Source organism: Rhinatrema bivittatum, chromosome 2, assembly GCF_901001135.1.
Source record: "Rhinatrema bivittatum chromosome 2, aRhiBiv1.1, whole genome shotgun sequence".
Taxonomy (NCBI): Eukaryota; Metazoa; Chordata; class Amphibia; order Gymnophiona; family Rhinatrematidae; genus Rhinatrema; species Rhinatrema bivittatum.
In genome coordinates this window covers 332,712,122-332,732,937 of record NC_042616.1, presented here as the reverse complement: position 1 = coordinate 332,732,937, position 20,816 = coordinate 332,712,122, and the positions used below count along the sequence as shown (strand labels likewise).

Below are 20,816 nucleotides of genomic sequence, written 5' to 3'. Positions count from 1 at the left end.
TTTAAGAAGCTATCCTCTAAATAGGACATTGGGACATAATGGGTTAAGCTATATTGTTATTAGAAGACTACGCCTAACTTTAACTGAAGTTCAGGCACAATTTGAGTACAAACCTTTCCTAATTTTTACATCAAAAAGGTCAATACAGCACAAACTGAAAGATTCTTTTTTTTCTTTTGACCACTTTCCTCCTGCTCCTTTTGAGCTTCCAGCCCGCCGGCCGTCTCGAACTAACACGTGTCCACCCGCCCCCGCCGCCGCCGCCTGAAACAGGCGCCCACCCGCCCGCGGCCTAGATTAAACACGCAACCACCCGGCTCCCGCCGCCGCCCGCCAGCCGCCTGGACCCACGCGGCCCTCCGACAGGTATTTAAATTTTATTTTTTTTTGAACACTCAGGTTTTTACATATTTTGGTATTTTTTTTTTCACTTCATGGTGCCTGTCATTTCAAATGTCATTTGAAATGACATTTGAAATGACAGGTACCAGCGCACCCTGGTTACTGTATAGGCGCTGTATTAAGCGCCTATACAGTAAAATGGGTTACGCGGGCATAACCCTTCCCTACCGCTTTAAAGCCGCGGCATGCATTTGCATGCGATTAGAGGAGAGTATCGGGGAGTTAGTGAAGAGAACTGTGTGTGCGGGGAGGAAGGGTGCGCCTGACACTGCCGCACTGTTATTACCGCGGCCTTACAGGATCGACCCGTAAGTCGGAAAGAGAAGTGGTACTGTCACTACCAGCTTGTATTACAATTACCTGCAGATCTTGCTCCTTACTTTGTATCTCCTCCCAGCTTCCTTTAGTCTTGTTGTTGAAGCATCAGTCCTGGACTGGGGGGGGAGGGGGAGCATGTACGGGAACTCTGTTCAGAACCTTACAGTCGGAACCTTACAGTCAGAACCTTACAGTCGGAACCTTACAGTCAGAACCTGGTCTCTAGGTGTCACTCATGGTTATGGCTTTCTCCCCTGCTTCCTGAATGTTAATTCTGCAGCATCTCCCCATCCCAGTTGACTAATGGAGTGGAAGACATGAGTCAGGGACTGAACCCAGCTCTCTCTGCATGGCAGTGCACTACCACCAAACTACCAAGCTAGCCCCAGACTGACAGATTCTTAGATCTTTTGTCTTAATGGTGAAGCCCGGATGCCTTTATGTTTCATGATGATGAGTACAGTAGATATGAAGAGGGTATTTTCAGTTCGTATTTTTAGCCCAAGGGAAAGGATTTGACAGGAAGCATCTCTTATCAGAATCTGATTGGAGTCCGCAAATTCTTCTGGGCCCTTTTTAAAACAAGCAGCAAATAATGCATTTAGAAAACATTATGCAATGCCTTCAGTGGCTAGAGACATGTTGAGCCTCAAGGAAGTGAGTTAAAAAACAACTAGAAGAAATAGTTTCTAAAACAGTGAAATAGATGTTAATATGGACAGATTTATAAATTCTTGACAAATGAAATCTCTTTGACTTGAGATTTTTATAGCAGAAATAAACAAACTGAATGTCTGACAAAATTCTATTGAAAATGTAAGCAAAAATTATAGCTCTGATAAATAATTCTAGTAATCTGAGTAGCTCTGTCAGACTTCAAAATGTGTTCAAAATGTAATGATTATATCTTCTCAACACAACAAAAAAAGAGTTTAGTAAATTAAATGACCTGTGATAGATCAGTGTGGACCCTTTATAAAAACTCTAGTTACTAGGTTAATAGTATTAACAAAATGTTTATAGGTTTATCCAAATAAGGTTTGAGTCATATCATCAGTAGTTTAATCACATAGACTATGAGATATTCTGTATTATATTAGAAACTATGCAAATGATGGGAGTATTAGGTCACAGTGAAAGGGTCAGCTCCTTTGGTATAAAATATTAGCATTAGATGACATTAACTATCTAGAAGCAATGATGAAATGTCAAGGAGTAGCTGACAGTCACAAACACATTTAGGGGGCAAAAATCAAACTAACTATAAGAACATATAAGAACATGAGATATTCCATACTGAATCAGACCAAGGGTCCATCAAGCTCAGTATCCTGTCTCAAACAGTGGCCATTCCAAGTCACAAGTACCTGGCAAGCACCCAAACATTAAATAGATCCCATGCTACTAATGCTGGCAACAAACAGTGGTTATTCTCTACTGATTAATAGCACTGTATGGAATTTTCCTTCAGGAAAGTATCCAATTTTTTTTAAACCCAGCTACACTAGCTTCCTTAACCACAGCCTCTGGCAATGAATTCCAGACCTTAATGTGCACCGAGTGAAAAAGAATTTTCTCCAATTTTTTTTAGATGTTCTACTTGCTAATGGAGTGCCTCCTAGTCCTTGTATTATCTGAAAGAGTAAATAACCGTTTCACATTTACCATCAAGTCCTTTCATGATTTTGTAGACCTCTATCATATCCCCCCTCAGCTGTCTCTTCTCCAATCTGAACAGCCCTGTCCTCTTTAGACTTTCTTCATATGGGAGATGTTTAATGCCCTGTATGATTTTGGTCACCCTTCTCTGTACTTTCTTCAAAATTCTATTGAAAATGCAAGCAAAAATTGATAGAGGTCTACAAAGTCACGAAAGGACTTGAACAAGTTAATGTAAATTGGTTATTTACTCTCTCAGATAATAGAAGGACTAGGGGGAACTCCATAAAATTAGCAAGTAGCTCATTTAAAACAAATCGAAGAAAATTATTTTTCACTCAGCGCATAGTTAAGCTCTGGAATTCATTGCCAGAGGATGTGGTTACAGCAGTTAGTGTTGGGTTTAAAAAAGGCTTAGATAAACTGCTATTAATTATTGAGAAATAGTAGCTTGATATTTATTTAATGTTTGGGTACTTACCATGTACTTGTGGCTTGGATTTGCCACTGTTATAAACAGGATACTGGGCTTGATGGACCCTTGGTCTGACCCAGTATGGCAATTCTTATGTTCTTAAGTCCAGTGCAGCTATATCTTTTTTGAGATGCGGCGACCAGAGTTGCACATAGTATTCAAGATGCGGTCTAACCATTGAGAGATAAAGAGGCATTATGACATCCTCCGTTTTATTTGCCATTCCCGTCCTAATAATTCCTAACATTCTGTTTGCTTTTTTGACCACCACAGCACACTGAGCCAACAATTCCAATGTAATATCAATTATGACACCCAGATCTTTTTCCTGGGTGGTAACTCCTAAAATGGAATCTAACATCGTGTAGCTACAGCATAGGTTATTTTTTCCTATATGCATCACTTTGAACTTGTTCACATTCTATTTCATCTGCCATATGGACGCCCAATCTTCTCAAGGTCCTCCTGCAATTTATTACAATCAGCTTGTGATTTTACTACTCTGAACAATTTTATATCATCTGCAAATCTGATCACCTCGCTCGTCGTACCCCTTTCCAGATCATTTATAAATATGTTAAAAAGCACTAGTCCAAGAACAGATCCCTAAGGCATGCCACTGTTTACCTTTTTCCACTGTGAAAACAGACCATTTAATCCTACTCTCTGTTTTCTATCTTTTAATCAGTTTGCAATCAGAAAAGGATATCACCTCCTATACCATGACTTTTTAGTTTTCTTAGAAGCCTTTCATGAGGGACTTTGTCAAACACCTTCTGAAACTTCAAATACACTTCATCTACCTTTTATCTTTTTTTGAGAGGCAGTGACCAGAACTGATACAGTACTTAGGTGTGGTCTCAACATCAAGTACCTCCAGCCAAAACTACCAGACACATCACGCTTAGAGATCGGGCCTTCTCCACAGCTGGTCCAACTTTATGGAACGCCATTCCCCCGGATCTTAGAATGGAACCCAGCATCTCAACATTCAAGAAAAGACTCAAGACGTGGCTGTTCACGCAGGCCTTTCCTAACTCCAACATTACTTAACTTCCTCCAATCAACATTCTTCGCTAGTAATAGCATTAATAGCCACCTCTTATAATGTTATTATATATATATATATATATAATTATCTGATCTTCATTTTCCTTCTTACTCCTAGTTATTGATTCCCTGTTACATGTAACTGCTTTTCTGCACCATTGTTCAAATTGTAAAGTTTATTGCACCCCTGTTTCTTGTGAACCAGCATGATGGGACTACCGTCTTGAATGTTGGTATATAAAAAAACTTAAATAAATAAATAAATAAATAGGATTTATGACATTCTCCATTTTATTTTCAATTCTTTTCCTAATAATTCCTAGCAATCTGTTTGCTTTTTAAACTGCCGACATAGATTGATCTGAGGATTTCAAAGTATTGTCCATGATGATGCCCAGGTCCTTTTCCTTGGTTGTAACTCCTAATATGTCACCCAACATGTGGGTTACTTTTCCTATGTGCATCATTTTGCACTTGTACACATTAAATTTCATTTTGAAATAAGAACAACTGAAAGTTGCCAGAGAACAGGTTCCATGTTGTATTGTATTACTAGGGACCTTCATTTTCAGTTTTTATTTTATTTTTCCTTGCAATTTATTATTGATTATAGCAAACAAAAATGGAAGAAAATCAGTGGGAAAAAATGAGTGTTTTTTTCACTGATTTTCTCCTATTTTTGTTTATTAAAATAAACACTGGTAAATTCCCAGGAAAAATAAAATAGAAACTGAAAATAGGAGAAAATCCCTATTTATTACCTAGCAAGCAACACAAGAGTAGTAGATAAAAGTGAAATATAACAAGCAGCCACAAGGTGGCACCAATCTATAAGTTAACATCTGTAACATCTCCCTTTTTTATTTGTTCAGTATATGCACAACTTTCTATTGAAAAGCATCCAACTTATTAAGTCTATCGGAAGGCTTTCTGTGTCAACCACTGCAAATGTAGATGGGGCTTTTTTGTGCATGCAGTTGTTGATCTCTGTCTGGTGCCAGTGGACTGTTATTTCTCCTGGCTGTCATGTTTGTCCCCAAACCTCCAACAGGTGTGCCTACTTAATCAGGGTTCCCATCAATACTAATCCCCACAGATTCTCTACTCTCCATTCTTGGGCATGTACTTGCACAGGATTACTTGACCCTTCTGCTGAGCTCTGTGTGTGCTATCCACAGTAGCCTTGTGAAGCAGGCTGCTCTGCTACTCAGAGATCCATACGATTATGATAATAGAAAGTTCTTCAACATCCACCAAATATTAGTTAGGTGTCACCTCTAGCATGTAGGTACCCAGCCTCTAACAGCTTTCTCAATCTCCTGTAATGGTTTCATTCAGATTGGCTCACTAATATTCAATTCAGGCAAATCTTAGCAGATACATCATAGCTTGACTCAAAGACCTGCCTCTTGTATCACAGTCTTTACAATCCATTTTTTATCACACAAGGCTCAAGAAGTTTATTGGCTACTGGCAATGATGTTTTCAGTCTTCTTGACTTAAGGAACTGTGCTGGACTGCTATCCATGCCTTCCATTGCAGCACAACTTTCCAGCTTGGGAGCATAAAATAGGGTGTTATGCCCGTTGGTCGCTGATGGCTGCAACCGCTGTTGCTCACCTCCTTCTTTGCAGCATTGATTCCGTTGGGAAGACTTGTGGCCTCCACCAGCTATCGTTGGCCTGCCTACCATTCCCGGGCCTCCCTGGACGCCGAGGACGCTGCCGACCGCCATCTTGCCCTTGGAATCCCCTAGGCTCTCGCGCGCGCACAGGCCAGTCTTGAGCACATCATGGCGGGAACCTCGGGGATATCCCCCAGATGATGTCATCCTTCCAGGATATTTAAGCCGGCTGGCCCTGCCTACCTATGACTTGGCAACGAGCTCCCTCATTGCTGAATCCGCTTCACTCACTATGGATGTCCCGTTCCAGTTCCTGCTACTTTGGCGTGAGACACTCTGGCTATCCGCTCCTCGGAGGGTCTTTGCCTTGGACTGCTGCTTTCCCTGTTGCCCGGGGCTTCTCCTGTAACCTTCGCTACTGTGAGTACATCTGCTCTACGGACCACTACCGTACCATCTCTGGTGTGGAACCCTCATCGGTGTATCCCTCGCTGCGGGCCACTACTGCACCATCTCTAGTGAGAAACCCTCATCAGTGTACCTCGCACTGCAGACCACTACCGTGTCATCTCTAAGTTAGGAAACCTCATCGGTGTACCCCGCGCTGTGGACCACTACTGTGTCATCTTGAAGTGAGGATCCTCATCGGTGTACCCCGCGCTGCGGACCACTACCATATCATCTCTTCTGAGGACCCTTCACTGGTGTGCCCTGCTCCATGGACCACTACCATATCATCTCTACTGAGGAGCCTCATCGGTGTATCCCACTCCGTGGACTATTGCCGTATCTTCACTACAGAGGTATTCCCCTTGGGTATACCCCATCACATAGACTCTGTGTCTTTCTCCTGCACTTCTCTCTTCACAGGCAGTGCCTCTCTATCTCTCTAATAAAGACTCTATTCCACAGCTGTGTCTGACATCCGCTGAGACCTCGCCTCCTGACGGTGAGGCTCACAGGGTTCCTCCCTGTGGGCGGTACCATCTCTCATCTCGACCCAGGGCCCACATACCTACAAATCTTAACAGATTGCCAAGTGCATGGACCCGGCACAGGTCTCGGTGATTCAGGCCATTCCTGGTCTGGCCCAGCGAATTACAGAGCAGCAAAAGGTATTAGAGACTTTGGCTAACGCTATAAACCAACTGAGTAATTGACTGGACTCTGTTCCAACGCCTGTCAAGCTTCACATGCAGCACCATTCAAGCCTCCTGTGCCTTTGCCAGCACCTCCTCGCTTCGCAGGTGACCCCTTGTTGTGTAGGGGCTTCTTGAACCAGTGCAGCAGGCACTTTTCCTTACAACCTGCATATTTCTCAGACGTAGTTTCCAAAACTACGTACTTCTTGTCCCTCCTCGATGGAAAAGCCTTGGGCTAAGCATCACCCCTTTGGGAGCGAACGGATCTGATCCTCAACGACTTGCCGAGCTTCCTCACCCTATTTTGCTCCGGTCGCAAGACCATCGCCGGATCTACGCTCCTGCATCTACAACAAGGTGCCAGGTCACTGACCGATTAGGTCATCGAGTTAAGGACTCTCTCTTCAGAATTACACTGGGATCTAGGCTGCCTGCATGCCATATTCCTAGAAGGGCTAAGTTCACGCATCAAGGATGAGTTAGCAGCACGAGAACTCCCTGAGGCACTGGATTCAATCATTGACCTCGCAGGTCGCATTGATTGCCTTCTGCGTGAGTGATCTCATGAGGCTAGGGGATCCAAGAGGATGTCTTCAGGAGTTCCTCGCATTCAGCCAACACCATCCACCCAGACCGCTCCTACACCAAACACCGAGGAAGAGGAACAGATGGAAATGGGTCACAGCCATCTATCCACAAAGGAGAAGCATCGACTGCAAAGATCAGATCTTTGCATGTATTGTGGCCAACCGGGAAATGTGGTACCCTCCTGTCCACTCTGTCCAGGAAACTCCCAGGACTAGGATCTGCTGGAGGACTCCTCTTAGGCCTGACCGCACCCTCTCCTCTGCTAACACTACCTGTCTCAATCAACTTGGACGCTCTGGAATTTCACACCCATGCATTGGTGGACTCCGGGGCCAGTGAAAATTTTATACTCAGACAGCTCATGGAACACCTTCGGAACCCCACCGTCCAGACACCTACACCATTGCTACTTTCTTTTATTCATGGTGAGCCGCTAGCAGGTGAAGTTACCTTCTCCACGGTCCCCATTCAACTTTGCACAGGGTCACTGCACACGGAGACCATTTCTTTCTTGATACTGGCTAAGGCTATACACCCTGGAGTTCTTGGACTACCATGGTTACAACAGCATATACCACAATTTGATTGGAGCACTTTACAACTGTCCCGCTGGGGCAACTCCTGCCATTGAATGTGCTTGGAGGTCGTGTGCCCGATGCCTTGCCTAGCTACAACAACATCCATTCCGGGTCTTCCGCTGCAGTACTCCTCCTTTAAAGACGTGTTCTCCAAGAAAGCCGTGGACATTTTACTGCCTCACCACTCATTTGATTGCACTATAAACTAATTACCCAACAAAGAGCCTCCCTGAGGAAGGGTTTACCCACTTTCTTTGACTGAGACAAAGGCCATGTCTGAATATATACAAGAGAATTTGGCGAAAGACTTCATTCAGCCTTCTAAGTCTCCCACTGGAGCCAGGTTCTTTTTTGTGGGAAAAAAGTATGGCTCCCTCCGGCCATGCATAGATTACCGCGGCTTAAATGAGATTACCCAGAAGAATCACTACCCCTTGCCATTAATCTCTGAACTTTTTGACAGGCTCCAAGGAGCCAAGATATTCACCAAATTGGACCTTAGAGGAGCATATAATTTGGTCAGGATACGCCGGGCAATTAATGGAAAACCGAATTTAACACCCGTGACGGCCATTTTGAATATTTGGTAATGCCGTTTGGCCTCTGCAATGCCCCAGCAGAATTTCAGAATATGATGAATGAAATCTTCAAAGCATGATCTACAGTTGTGTCGTGGTTTAACTGGACGACATCCTGGTATTTTCATAAGACCTTCAGAGCCACCACTTGGACATTGCCACCACTTGGACATTGCGATGGAGAAGGTACAGAGAAGGGCTACCAAAATGATAAGGGGAATGGAACAACTCCCCTATGAGGAAAGACTAAAGAGGTTAGGACTTTTCAGCATGGAGAAGAGACGACTGAGGGGGGATATGATAGAGGTGTTTAAAATCATGAGAGGTCTAGAAAGGGTAGATGTGAATCTGTTATTTACTCTTTCGGATAGTAGAAAGACTAGGAGACACTCCATGAAGTTAGCATGGGGCACATTTAAAACTAATCGGAGAAAGTTCTTTTTTACTCAACGCACAATTAAACTCTGGAATTTGTTGCCAGAGAATGTGGTTCGTGCAGTTAGTATAGCTGTGTTTAAAAAAGGATTGGATAAGTTCTTGGAGGAGAAGTCCATTACCTGCTATTAAGTTCACTTAGAGAATAGCTACTGCCATTAGCAATGGTTACATGGAATAGACTTAGTTTTTGGGTACTTGCCAGGTTCTTATGACCTGGATTGGCCACTGTTGGAAACAGGATGCTGGGCTTGATGGACCCTTGGTCTGACCCAGTATGGCATTTTCTTATGTTCTTAAGGGATAACCAGTTATATGCCAAACTGGAGAAATGCTCCTTTCATCAGGAATCTGTCCCTTTTCTGGGCTATGTGGTCTCTAGCCAGGGGTTCCAAATGAATCCACAAAAGACTAAGAGTATTCAGGATTGGCCTCAACCAACGGGTCTTAAGGCTCTTCAAGGATTCCTTGGTTTTACTAACTCCTACGGGTCATTCATCCACCATTATCAAACACTGACTGCTCCAATCACAGCTATGATGCGAAAGGGAGCCAATCCCTCTCAGTGGTCATCTGAAGCCATGACCGCCTTCCAAGAACTCAAGGAGGCATTTCTACGAGCACCATGCTTACGTCACCCAGATCCCCGACGACCCTTCATCGTTGAAGTGGATGCTTCAGACGTCAGTGTTGGTGCAGTCCTCAGCCAGCACTCAGCCAATCACACCTTGTACCCATGCTCATTCTTCTCCTGATGCTTCTCTCCAGCGAAGCGCAATGATGGGATCGGGGACAAGGAATTACTGGCAATTAAACTGGCCTTCTAGGAGTGGTGTCCTTGGCTCGAGGGAGCACAGCACCAAATCACGGTACACACTGACCACAAGAACCTTGAGTACTTACACCATGCTCAATGCATTAATCATAGGCTGGTCTGTTGGTCTCTCTTTTTTACCCGGTTCAATTTCCTCTTGCGATACCGGCCAGCCAATAAGAACACCCAAGCCGATGCACTCTCCCATTCATTCACCACGTAAGATGTTCCAGATGTTCCACGGCACATCATCGATCCAACGAAAGTTCTCCTCTCCGCCACACACATGGTGCCATCTGGTAAGACGGTGGTTCCCCAACCAGTCAGAAGGAAAATCCTTCACTGGGCGCATGATTCCTTTTTCTGCCATCATTTCTATGTTTCTATGTGTAAATTTATTCATGGTCCCTGATTCATGCATATGTTTTGGTTTCTAAAATAGCGTAACTCATATATATGCAATGTTTGCACATGTAACTGCTCAATTTTATGCACACAACTTTTGAAAATTCACCTTTAAGCATTTAAAGCAATCATAGGCAAGCATAGCTAGGCTGGTCTGGCAGGTTATGCGCTCCCCACGTCGGCCGGGTATGTAACGCAGGTTGAAAGCAGCTGGGCAGGCTTGCCGGCTGCAAGTGACAATTTAGGATGATGGATTAATTGCTATAGTATAAAAGCAGAACCTTAAGATAGTTAGGATGAATAAGATGCAATTGTACTCTTGGATTACAAATAACGCTAGGGCCAGAATTTTTCCACAAAAAGAATGCCTGCTGACTCTTATTATATGCTCTCTTAGGGTGACATAGGGGGAAGGGCTCGAGGTAAGTAGTAGGGATCTATGGTATCCATGTTATGTATCTGCAGTGGTGTACGAAGGAAAATGGAACTGACACTTGTTTAATGGAGGCTTAAATTGCCTACAGCTAGTTCCTGGATATTGTCTGTATTTATCCACTCACTTCCAATTTGTGGTTTTCAGGTTGCGACAGAATCAAAATATTTCATAAACATAAAATACACCAGGAACAGTTCCAGTTTATTCTACCTCCTTCCAGAAATATATTTGGCATCTTCCCAAATCTGAGAAATGACAACACCAAGTATGGCAAGTCGCAGAGCTTGCAAAAGAGCTTTCCAAACCTGTCCTGGAAATGCCACAGCCCACAGGATTTTCAGAATATCCACAATGAATATGTGTAACCCTTACTATGAATTCCCACTGTGACATACTAATAAAAGTGCTTTAAGTCTTCCGCAAATCACCTCTAGGAGTTTCTTGTTTGCATGTGAGTTAGTTGCATATCAGACAAGCAAAAGGACTGTAGTGGAAGTCATTTCCAGAACTAACTAAGCTCTGAATAAAAGACTGTGGAAGGACTATAATATTATTTGCTTGAAAAAAAGGGGTATCCTGGAGTTGCTGAGAAGCAAGCAAGCTGCAAGAGGAGCAGCTGCTCGTCCCCCTGTTGTTTGAAGTTTCAGCCCTGCAGGAATAAATTCCAGGTGGAGATAATAGGACTACACACATACCTAAACCAAAATTGAACTGGCATTCATCTACAGAGCCAAGAAACTGAGCTCAGCAACATCGCAGAGTGTTCTACATTACATTTTGTGAAAATAGTTGTGTTAATTCATGAATATTCATACTAATGTAAGTTACTTTTTCTTATCTGCTTGCCACAATTAAAATTCATTTGTTGCCATTCCTTTACTGTGTTGAAATGTGCATTGTTACCAAGATCCATAATTATTTCAAGATCAGGAGTAGCAAGCACACAGGAGATAGATTGGATGTGCTCTCCTGTTCCAAATTGCAAATATTTGCAGCCAAAATTCCAATTTGAAAAACTCAGGTAAAAATGAGAAGGTTGCTCTTTGACGTTATGTTTTCCCCTCCTCCCTATAACTACCTCTTTCTACCTGGACAGCAAGGATTACAAAGGCATAAGATACATTTGCATATATTGGGTTTCCAATGTATGGAGATGTATCTCATGCATTGTCATAATAGATATTCTGAAATCCCAGCTGGCTCTGGGGTCTTAGAACATGATTGCGTACATGATCCCTAGCCCACCTGGTGAGTCCAAAACAGATGTTTTTCTGTTACCTCCAAGATTAATTATGTTCCTGCTTTTACACTACAAGACCCTGTAGAAAAGGGTTTTTTTTCTGCCTTGTTTGCTTAGTTCAGGGTCCTTTCATGCTCTTTGAACGCTTTAAATGTCCTGCCTGTAATACTGAAAGCTGGAGATGTAATATGTGCAGTTCTAAGCCTTTACATGTTTTTCTTGTGGGCACTGTGGTTCAGACTGTCTTGCAGCCTCCACTCCACCAGGAGTTCTCAGCAAGATTGGCCTCCAGCCTTGCCAAGCTCCTCCTCACTGCCTGTACCATGCCCAAGCTCCAGCCCTTTGTATCCCAGCCTTGCCACATCACTCTTGCCTCTATGAACTGACCACTGTTCCTTGCCTTGCCTTGTGGCCTTCAGGCCTTTTTGCTCTCTGCCTTGCCTTGTTGCCTTTTGAGCGTTCTTAGCTCCTTGCCTTGCCTTGTGGCCTTTGGGCCTTCTCACTCATTGCCTTGCCATGAGGCTTTCAGGTCTGCTCTGTCTTGTATCCTACCTTGAGGCCTTCAGGCTTTCTCTATCTTGTGCTCTGCCTTGTGGCCTATCCACGCTTTCCAGTAGCCTAGTGGGCCTCCAGCTTTGTTGCCTTTGGGCTTTTGTGTTCTCTGTTCTGTGTTATGCTTGTCTGCCTTGTCTAAGGCATGCCCTTGTCTCTCTAGTTTATTTCCTGTTCAGTCAAGTCCTGGTCTGTCTGGACTTGCCCTGCCCTGTTCACAGCCTGTACCGAGCCTTGCCTCATCCATCTTATCCAAGCCTTACCTCATCCACGCTTTGCTCTTACCTTTCCTATCTTGTCCAGAAAGACTCACCATAATGTACTGCCGTCGCAAAGACCTACAGGCCCCCAGAACCCAAGGGCTCAACCTGCAGGGGACAGAGCTGGCTAGGTGGAAGACCGGCACTTGTCTAGCCCAGTATCCTGCCTTGTTATCCTGTACAGCTCCAGGGGCAATGTACCCCGAGTCCAGAAATCCTGACAGCATTCATATGCAAGTAGATTAGAGGATGGTTTGTACTGGTTCCAACATGATGATGCTTTACCATTCACATAATTCCAGTTTACCACATTTATGAAAAGGACTTGATTATTGTTAGATACAGATCCGTCTACATTTTGTTCATGCTGCTTTGTCATAGGCGCAACAACTACCATTACACAGTGGGACTTAAATGATGACATAAGTAAGCAAACTGGGAGATGGACTTTGTCACATTTTGACCCCATGTCAGACCACGCCTCATATTGAAAGTAGAGATTCTGTTCTTCATTGTTTATAAATTGTAAATTTAGCTATTTATTTTACAGCTAATTAAAAATTCTTTGACAGTTTATAAAATCAGTGTTTATCAGTGCTTTGAGGCACAGGTACCTTTACTGGGCACCTTTTCCAATTAAATTAAATATATACATTTGTGTGACTGAGGAGTCATCAGCAAGGCAAAGGCACAAAACCAGAGTGGAGAATCCCAGGCATGCAAGGAAAAGAATGAGCAAGTACTAGGGGAAGTAGTGTTTTTCTGTTTTTTAGCCATTAAATTCTGATGATACACTTTAGAGGCAACATCTTGGACAATATCAGATGAATGTGGCTAACAAGAACTCTCAAGTCAGACTTCATCGTCCTACAGATGGCTTATCCTAGAGTGGAATTATTATGGTTGGACATTTTGTTTTGATGGATATGGTACCAGGCCAGCACCCTTGATGGGAGCAGAAGACTCATAAAACAGTAAATAAATGACTTTAATAGGCAATATGGAGGCACAGCTTTATGTCACCAGTTTTTTAGTGCTGATTTGCAGGCATGTATAGAGCAGTGAGTGCCTGTTGTCCAATATAGAGATAGATGTGCTTAATCTTACCCGACGACACTATTGAAATGGCCTTGGGAATCATTGGTGAGGGAGGTGAGGGTGGAAACAAGGGGCAAATGTGAGACCTTCTCCTTTCTCGTGGTAAGAGGTGGGCCCTCTCAGCCTGGCAGACACAGACTGAAGCAGCAAAATACGTTGCAGTCATCTTGCCCAAATGCAGAAATTGGACACAAGAATAGCAGACAGGCAGCAGGGCCCACATGGGCCTTCAATTCCAGGTTGCAGTGGCTGTGTGGGCAATCTGGGGCTGCAGGTTGCTGGTTCCCACTGATCTCTGGTTCCAGGTAAGTGAACCCCCTGTGGCTGCTGAATTTGTGATCATTTGTAGCAGGCAGGGAAACTCTCTAGTAAGTCACTTTGCATAGCAAGAAATAAGGGGGGTTCCTCTGAGAGATGCAGGCTGCTAGAAGTGTTCTGTGTGCTTGCATGGTTCAGTTTTATGGACTTCACCCAATAAACAGCATTGTGATTGTTGTTGATTTAAAATAAAGCTGCAACCCTACTTCTGTTCTGCACGGGCACAATGTTATCTTGTTTGTTGGTTAGTCAGACAGTACGGGAAGGGTATACTCTAGTTGCCAGGATTTTATATATGTCTTTGTGTTGAACTGCCAATGATTAAGACCTTCTGTTTTAGGGGTTCCCCTAGCTGGATCGAACAGTAATACCCATGCACATGTTTAAATAGCCAGTTTATGGGACAATGTGAATCAGCAGGATAATGAATTCGGCCAGAGGTTCAGAACAATCTGCATTGCAAAGGGACATTGCACTGTTAGCAAGAGATAAAGGTATAATTTCCATATATTTCAAGGTACAAAGAAAGTTTTTTTTCTTAAGCCTTAAGAAATAACTGCATTTAAACTTATTACATGCCTTGGACAGTGCTGAAAAGAAATCCAGGCAATAAAATATTTACTGTATATACAACCTGCAGTAAAAATGTACAGCTGAATTTTCAAAGGAGTTACAGATATAAATATAATTTCTATCATAGCAATTTTCAAAAGACATACAACCGTGTAAATGCATTTTAAGTGGACAATTCAATGGCATATATTGCAACAATTTTCAAAAGCCCACTTACTGGTAAAGTATATTTAGACGTGAAAACCCAGTTTTAATCATGTAAATGCTTTTGAAAATCAGGTCCATACTGTTTATATGTTTCTTGTCATTTTCGAAATGAAACAATAGAAAAAAACAAGAAATTTTGAGTTTTTTCTTCTGTCATTTCAGTGTGTACTATTTCTGAATAGTGCGCACTATTTGGAAACAGTGGACACTATTTTGCAGATAGTGCGCATTGTTTCCAGCTAGTGTGCACTATTCAGAAATAGTATGCTTACATTTAAAAACATAAAAAATGAACAAAAAAGGGAAAACATTAACACAAACGAAAACGGACCCCCCCAAACAAAAAGGCACGATACAAAATGACATTTTTTGGCCACTCCTATTATGTATATATATATAGAGAGAGAGAGATTGTGTACACACATACATATCTAGCTCTCTAGATATATAAATTTCTATCTACACAAACACGATTATTTTACTGTAGCTTTTATTGTTTCTGTTTAAATTATTTAAAGAATGAGTGCAACAGAGATGCAAAATGATACTTCATTGCCCTGTGCACCTCCAGGACCGTCCTTAAAACTACACATTTCATTTGTCTTATCTAGCTAAACCAATTATATAACCTACATGTGTAGGTTATAAAATAGCACATAACTTTGTGTGCAGTGACATATGTGCATTTATGGGCACACGCGCAGCTCTTTTAAAATCTACCCATTATTATTTTTTAGGGGGGGGAGGGGCTTTTGTAAATTAACAGAGCCACAAAACAGAAATTATAAATATCACCTGCTTACATCATTCATTTTCTCCTCACTATTCAATAAATCAGGCTCACCTTGTCTGAATGTGGAAGTTGTTGGTGGTTCCAGTGTGCTCATAGTCATGGACTGCGGCTGCAAAGATTATAGCAAAGATTTCCAGCTCCGTCAGCCAGTGCTGGAAAAGAGATTAGAGAATAATCAGATAATCTATCATTTTCTCTGGTACTAAGGCTTTCGTCTTTGGTGCGTACATCATTCCATTTTTCCCTGCAGCCCCACCAGCTGTTGGAAAACAAACTTCTGCATAATGGAGAGATGAGTTATTCTTTTCCTGAAGAAAATTTAGCCTTGACAAAATATCTTAAGATTTCAGAGACAGAAAAGATTGAAGTATATTTGCTTTTGCATACAAAGCAAGAAATGGTTACACTTTATTGCTGCCTTTGTTTTCAGCATTGTTTCTCTATCAGCACAGATACTCCAAAGCACAAAGTAGCACGGGCAAATTTTTGGCCAATCAGATGTCCAATGGGACACAATAAAGAAATGTTTCCTGCAGTTTTTCTAACTCCAATACTGGATTTGGAATTGTGATATTATCCAGAAAAGTTGTATTCACCTAGATCAAGGCTAGACAACTGGTCCTAGAGTGCCACAAACAGGTCTGATTTTCATGATATCCACAATGAATATACATAAGGTATATTTGCATGCACTGTCTACATTGTATGAAAATATTCCTCATGCATAGTCATTCTGTATGTTCTGAAAATTAGATCGGTTTCTGGTACTCCTGAATCGGAGTTGCCTACCCCTGACTTAGATGAAAGGTGTTGGGGGGGGGGGGGGATAGAAAAGTAGGCAGGCAGTTCTTAATAAACCACTATTTCAAGAGTTATACTTAAAGTGAAATGGTTAATTGAAGGTATGTCCATCCACTAGCCACTAAAGACAGAAGAGAACTAACTCAATGGCCCACTGAATCTAGCTCCTCCTTTCTTTCAGGCTAATAGAGGCTGGAGATGTTACATTAGCAGTGCCTGGAAGTAAAGGAGTTCCAGCTATCACGCAGTAGTTTACCACACTTATTGGAGGACATAGCCATGCACTCATAACAAGTTCTAGAACAGTGGTTCCCATCCTGGAGTCCACAAGATCATCACAGAGGGTCCAATAGGAGATAAGCAACCATAGAGCAACTGCTGAGAAACAGAGCAGACTAACTTCACCTTTGAGAAGCTCTGCTTTAAGGCTGCTGCTGCATAATCCCACTGATTGCAGCTAATTGCCACCACAAAGGGTCTGAAGCTACACTGGGAAGAGGGGTTCCTACACAAATGCACCTTACATTTTCAACTTTGCCCAATGTTCTTTGTGGACAAGGTAAAGACACTGTGTTGGGTAGTGACACTATTTATGAGAGAGGTTCTAAAATGGGCCACCACTTTTATGGACCAGGAACCTAGCCCCACATTGGACATGTTTCTCCAAGAATTTAAGAAAATATTCTCTGACTCCCACCAGAAACATATGATTGAGAGGGTCTTAATATGACTGCGTGAAGGAACAGGCTCAGTCCTATCATATGTCACCCACTTCTGCCAGCTACTAACAGATGTGGGTTGAAGTGGAGAACCATTATGGCACCAGTTTTGTCTAAAGTTAAGAGAAGAGATTAAGAACAAGTTGACTCAGATCGGTCCTCCCTCTTCCCTAGAAAAGTTAATGAACACATGTATCTGAATTGACACCAGGCCAGGGGAATGGCAAGAAGAAAAACAAGGAATTTTATGTTGGCCACACCTTCTTCCAAGGAATCCCAATGTGACAATCAAGGGTATGATGCCCTAGAACTGATGCAGATTTACACTGCCCCCTCTTGGAGCCCAGCCTTGGGGAGTGATCATCAATAGCTGCAACCACAACCCCACTCCTGCTGCCTATGGTGTGGATTTATGGTTCAATATCTACACTAAGAGAGTCCCTGAGCAACTGGGAATTTGCAGGACTGAATAATTCTTCAAAACAACAGGGCCAGGGATAGAGTGGAATAGATCACTTTCTGGCCAGGGAGGAATTCGGGAGCCGAGCAACGTCAACTGTCAGCAGTTTTCTTGGCCTGGGAAGCGGCCTGATGCAAGCAGAGATTTGTCTGCTCCCATAACGTCTTAAGGGCATCCACAGTAGCCTGTGCCTCAAGGGACAGCACTGATAGTGGTATGGGCAATGGTGGTCATGGTTGTTTCCTGTAGACAACTGAGAATGGTGATGTTCCAGTAGCAGTGGCGATGTGAGAGTTGTGAGAAAACTCTGCCCAGTATAGGAGGTCAGACCAATTGTCTTGTCTATCAATGATGTAGGCGCGCAGAAAGGCCTTCAAGGAGCGATTCATTCGCTCAACTTGCCCATTGGCTTGGGGATGATAGGCAGTCATTAAGCTGATGTTAATACCGAACTTTCGGCAGAGGGCGAGCCAGTACCTGGCAACAAATTGAGGACCTCTGTCTGAAAAATTGTCCTTGGGTAGGCCATGCAGTCTAAAGATATGGTGCAAGAATAAACGTGCTGTTATGATAACATGTGTTTTGTGGATCCTTGGGTGCTGTGGAGATGACCACGCCCATGGGGAGGAGCCCTGTGAGGAGCCACAGCACTGGGCTAGACTTGTGCACACAATACACAGGATAAATCTTTTATTAAACAGCTTGAGATCTCCACCAGATGTGGCAGTAGTGAGGCAGGGACCTCGGCAAAGGAACCCTTTTCTCCTAGATGATGTCAGGAGGTTCCGCAGCAGGTCTCCCAGCGAGGAGATACTGTGGATGAGATAGACTGAGAGTTAGAGTATTCACTAGGTGTTAGCTGTTGACATGCGATTCCACCAGGTATGTAGTTGAAGGTACAGGCACAGAGGCAGGGAGAGCAGGCCCTCAAGGAGCAAGTACCTGTTCCCTGAAAGGAACCTGAAATAAAGCAGAGGGCCCCCGAGGAGCGGGTACCCAGGTTAGCATGTACCCCGAAGGGCAGAAAAAGAGAGCTTCCTGCGGCAGCACGGAAGCGGCAGAGTAGCGTAGCAGGAACAAATTTGAGTCCTTGCTAAATCAGGGAGCTAGCAAATTGATGAAGGTAATATACCTGGATGGCGTGTCGTCAGCATGAGGGAACGCCCTCGAGGTTCGCGCCAAGGGTGGTACAAAGACGTAGGTTGCGCACTCGCACCCTAGTAGGTACCTGGAAGGCTGCACCATAGTCGTTCTGGGGATGCCAGAGAGGTCGGCTGGAAGATGCGGTGGTAGCCATCTTGCCCAGGTAAGCGGGAGGAGCCGAGCATAAGGTAAGGCAAGCGGGGCAAAGCCGTCGAAGATCGACGGATGCAACACTTGCTAGCTCTGGAGCAGATGGTAGGCCCGATAGAGGACGAAATGGGCCATTTTTGAAAATCAGTCTATGGTTACCCATGTTATGGTGTGACCCTTTGAAGGCGGCAAATCCACGATGAAATCCATAGACAAGTTAGTCCACGGTTCTTCGGGTGCTGGAAGTGGTTGAAGAAGACCCCAAGGTCGATTGACTGGGGTTTTTTGCTGTGTACAGATGTTACAGGATTCGACATATGCTTTCGTGTTGGAGACCTGGAGCAGTGCCAAGGTTCGTGCTCGTCCTGGGTGACCAGCGAATTTGGAATCATGTGCCCAATGGAGAACCCTTTCTCGGAGTCATCAGGGCACGATCGTCTTTCCAGCAGGAACTGGATGAATGCCAGATAAACAAATACAGGCCGGGTCAATTATATGAGCAGGTTCTTCCGGAGTGTCTTCAGGCTCGGAAGATTTTTGTCAGCTGGGCAATAGCAAAGTTCAAATTCGAATCTGGAAAAAAACAAGGCCCATTGAGCTTGATGGGCGTTGAGACGTTGTGCTTGACTCAAATGTTCCAGATTCTTATGATCAGTGAACATAGTGAATTTGTGTTGTGTGCCCTCTAGCCACAGGTGCCATTCTTCGAGAGCCAGTTTTATGGCAAGCAGCTCACGGTCCCCTATGCTGAAATTTTGCTCTGCAGGTGAAAATTTATGGGAATAAAAAGAGCAGGGAACTATGGTACCAGAGGTGGTGCGTTGACTCAGAACTGCCCCAGCCCCAATGGCGGAGGCGTCGACTTCCACTAGGAAACAATGATTTGGGTCTGGATGGTGCAGACAGGACCCTTTCTGGAAGGCTTCCTTCAGATGATGGAAGGCTGCAACGGCCTCAGGAGGCCAATTTCGCATGTCTTGACATTTACGAGTCAAGGCCGTCAACGGAGCAGCCAGGGTAGAATAATATGGGATGAAATGATGATAGTAGTTGAGGAATCCCAAAAAGCGCTGGAGCGCCTTGAGGCCCACCGGCTGTGGCCAATCCCAGATTCTCTTTAGTTTAGCTGGATCCATGGAGAACCCTTGCTGGGAAATGATATAACCAAGGAAAGAAAGGCTGGATTTCTCGAACAAGCAGTTGTCCAATTTCGCAAACAGATGGTTCTCACGAAGGCGCTGAAGTACGGTTTGGACGTCAGCGCGATGGGTATCAAGGTCTTCGGAAAAGAGGATATCGTCCAGGTAAACCATGACTTTGGTATACAGTAGATCTCTGAAGATTTCGTTCATCATTCATTGGAATACCGCAAGCATGTTACAGAGGCCAAAGGGCATCACCAGGTATTCGTAGAGCCCGTCCCAGTTGTTAAAGGCAGTTTTCCATATGTTGTCGGGACGGATTCTTACCAGGTTACACGCTTTGCATAGGTCCAGCTTTGTAAATATGGAGGCATCCTGAAGGTGATCAAATAATTCAGAAATTAATGGCAAGGGGTATTTATCCTTACTGGTGATGGCGTTTAGGCCGCAGTAGTCAATGCACAGCCTAAGTGACCCATCTTTTTTGGTCACAAAAAAAAAATCACACCCCAGCGGGAGAAGTAGACGGGCGGATGAATCCCTTTGCAAGATTTTCTTGGATATATTGTTGTGGAGCGCTAGGAGAGTGATCCCACTCCTGGGAGATGTGTGTCCTTGGGCTACGGCTCGACCCCAGAGGGATTCTGAAGAAGTGCCGCGGGAGGCGTGGCATGCCCGAGCATGGGCAGGATGGAAGCAAGGCTGGAGAGATGACTGGAGACAGGCCCTCCTCCGGACCTGCACGCTTCGGAAGACCCAACAAAGCTATGTTGGTCTTGTGAACAGTCCTCCGACCATTCCCAGCCCTTTCGTACCTGCCGCAGGGTACGGCACGAAGCGGCAGGCCAGATGGAGG

The 20,816-nt window shown here is 43.9% G+C and overlaps 1 protein-coding gene across 6 annotated transcripts in view; it reads right to left on the bottom strand.

Moving 5' to 3' along the window:
- Nucleotides 1-20,816, bottom strand: part of PDE1C (phosphodiesterase 1C) — a 1,569,255-nt gene that overhangs the window by 330,968 nt on the left and 1,217,471 nt on the right. For all 6 annotated transcript variants that reach the window (XM_029589797.1, XM_029589798.1, XM_029589801.1 and 3 more), the window contains one exon: nt 15,597-15,697. In XM_029589797.1, the coding sequence (XP_029445657.1) occupies nt 15,597-15,697 (101 nt within the window). The remainder of the gene's footprint in view (nt 1-15,596; nt 15,698-20,816) is intronic.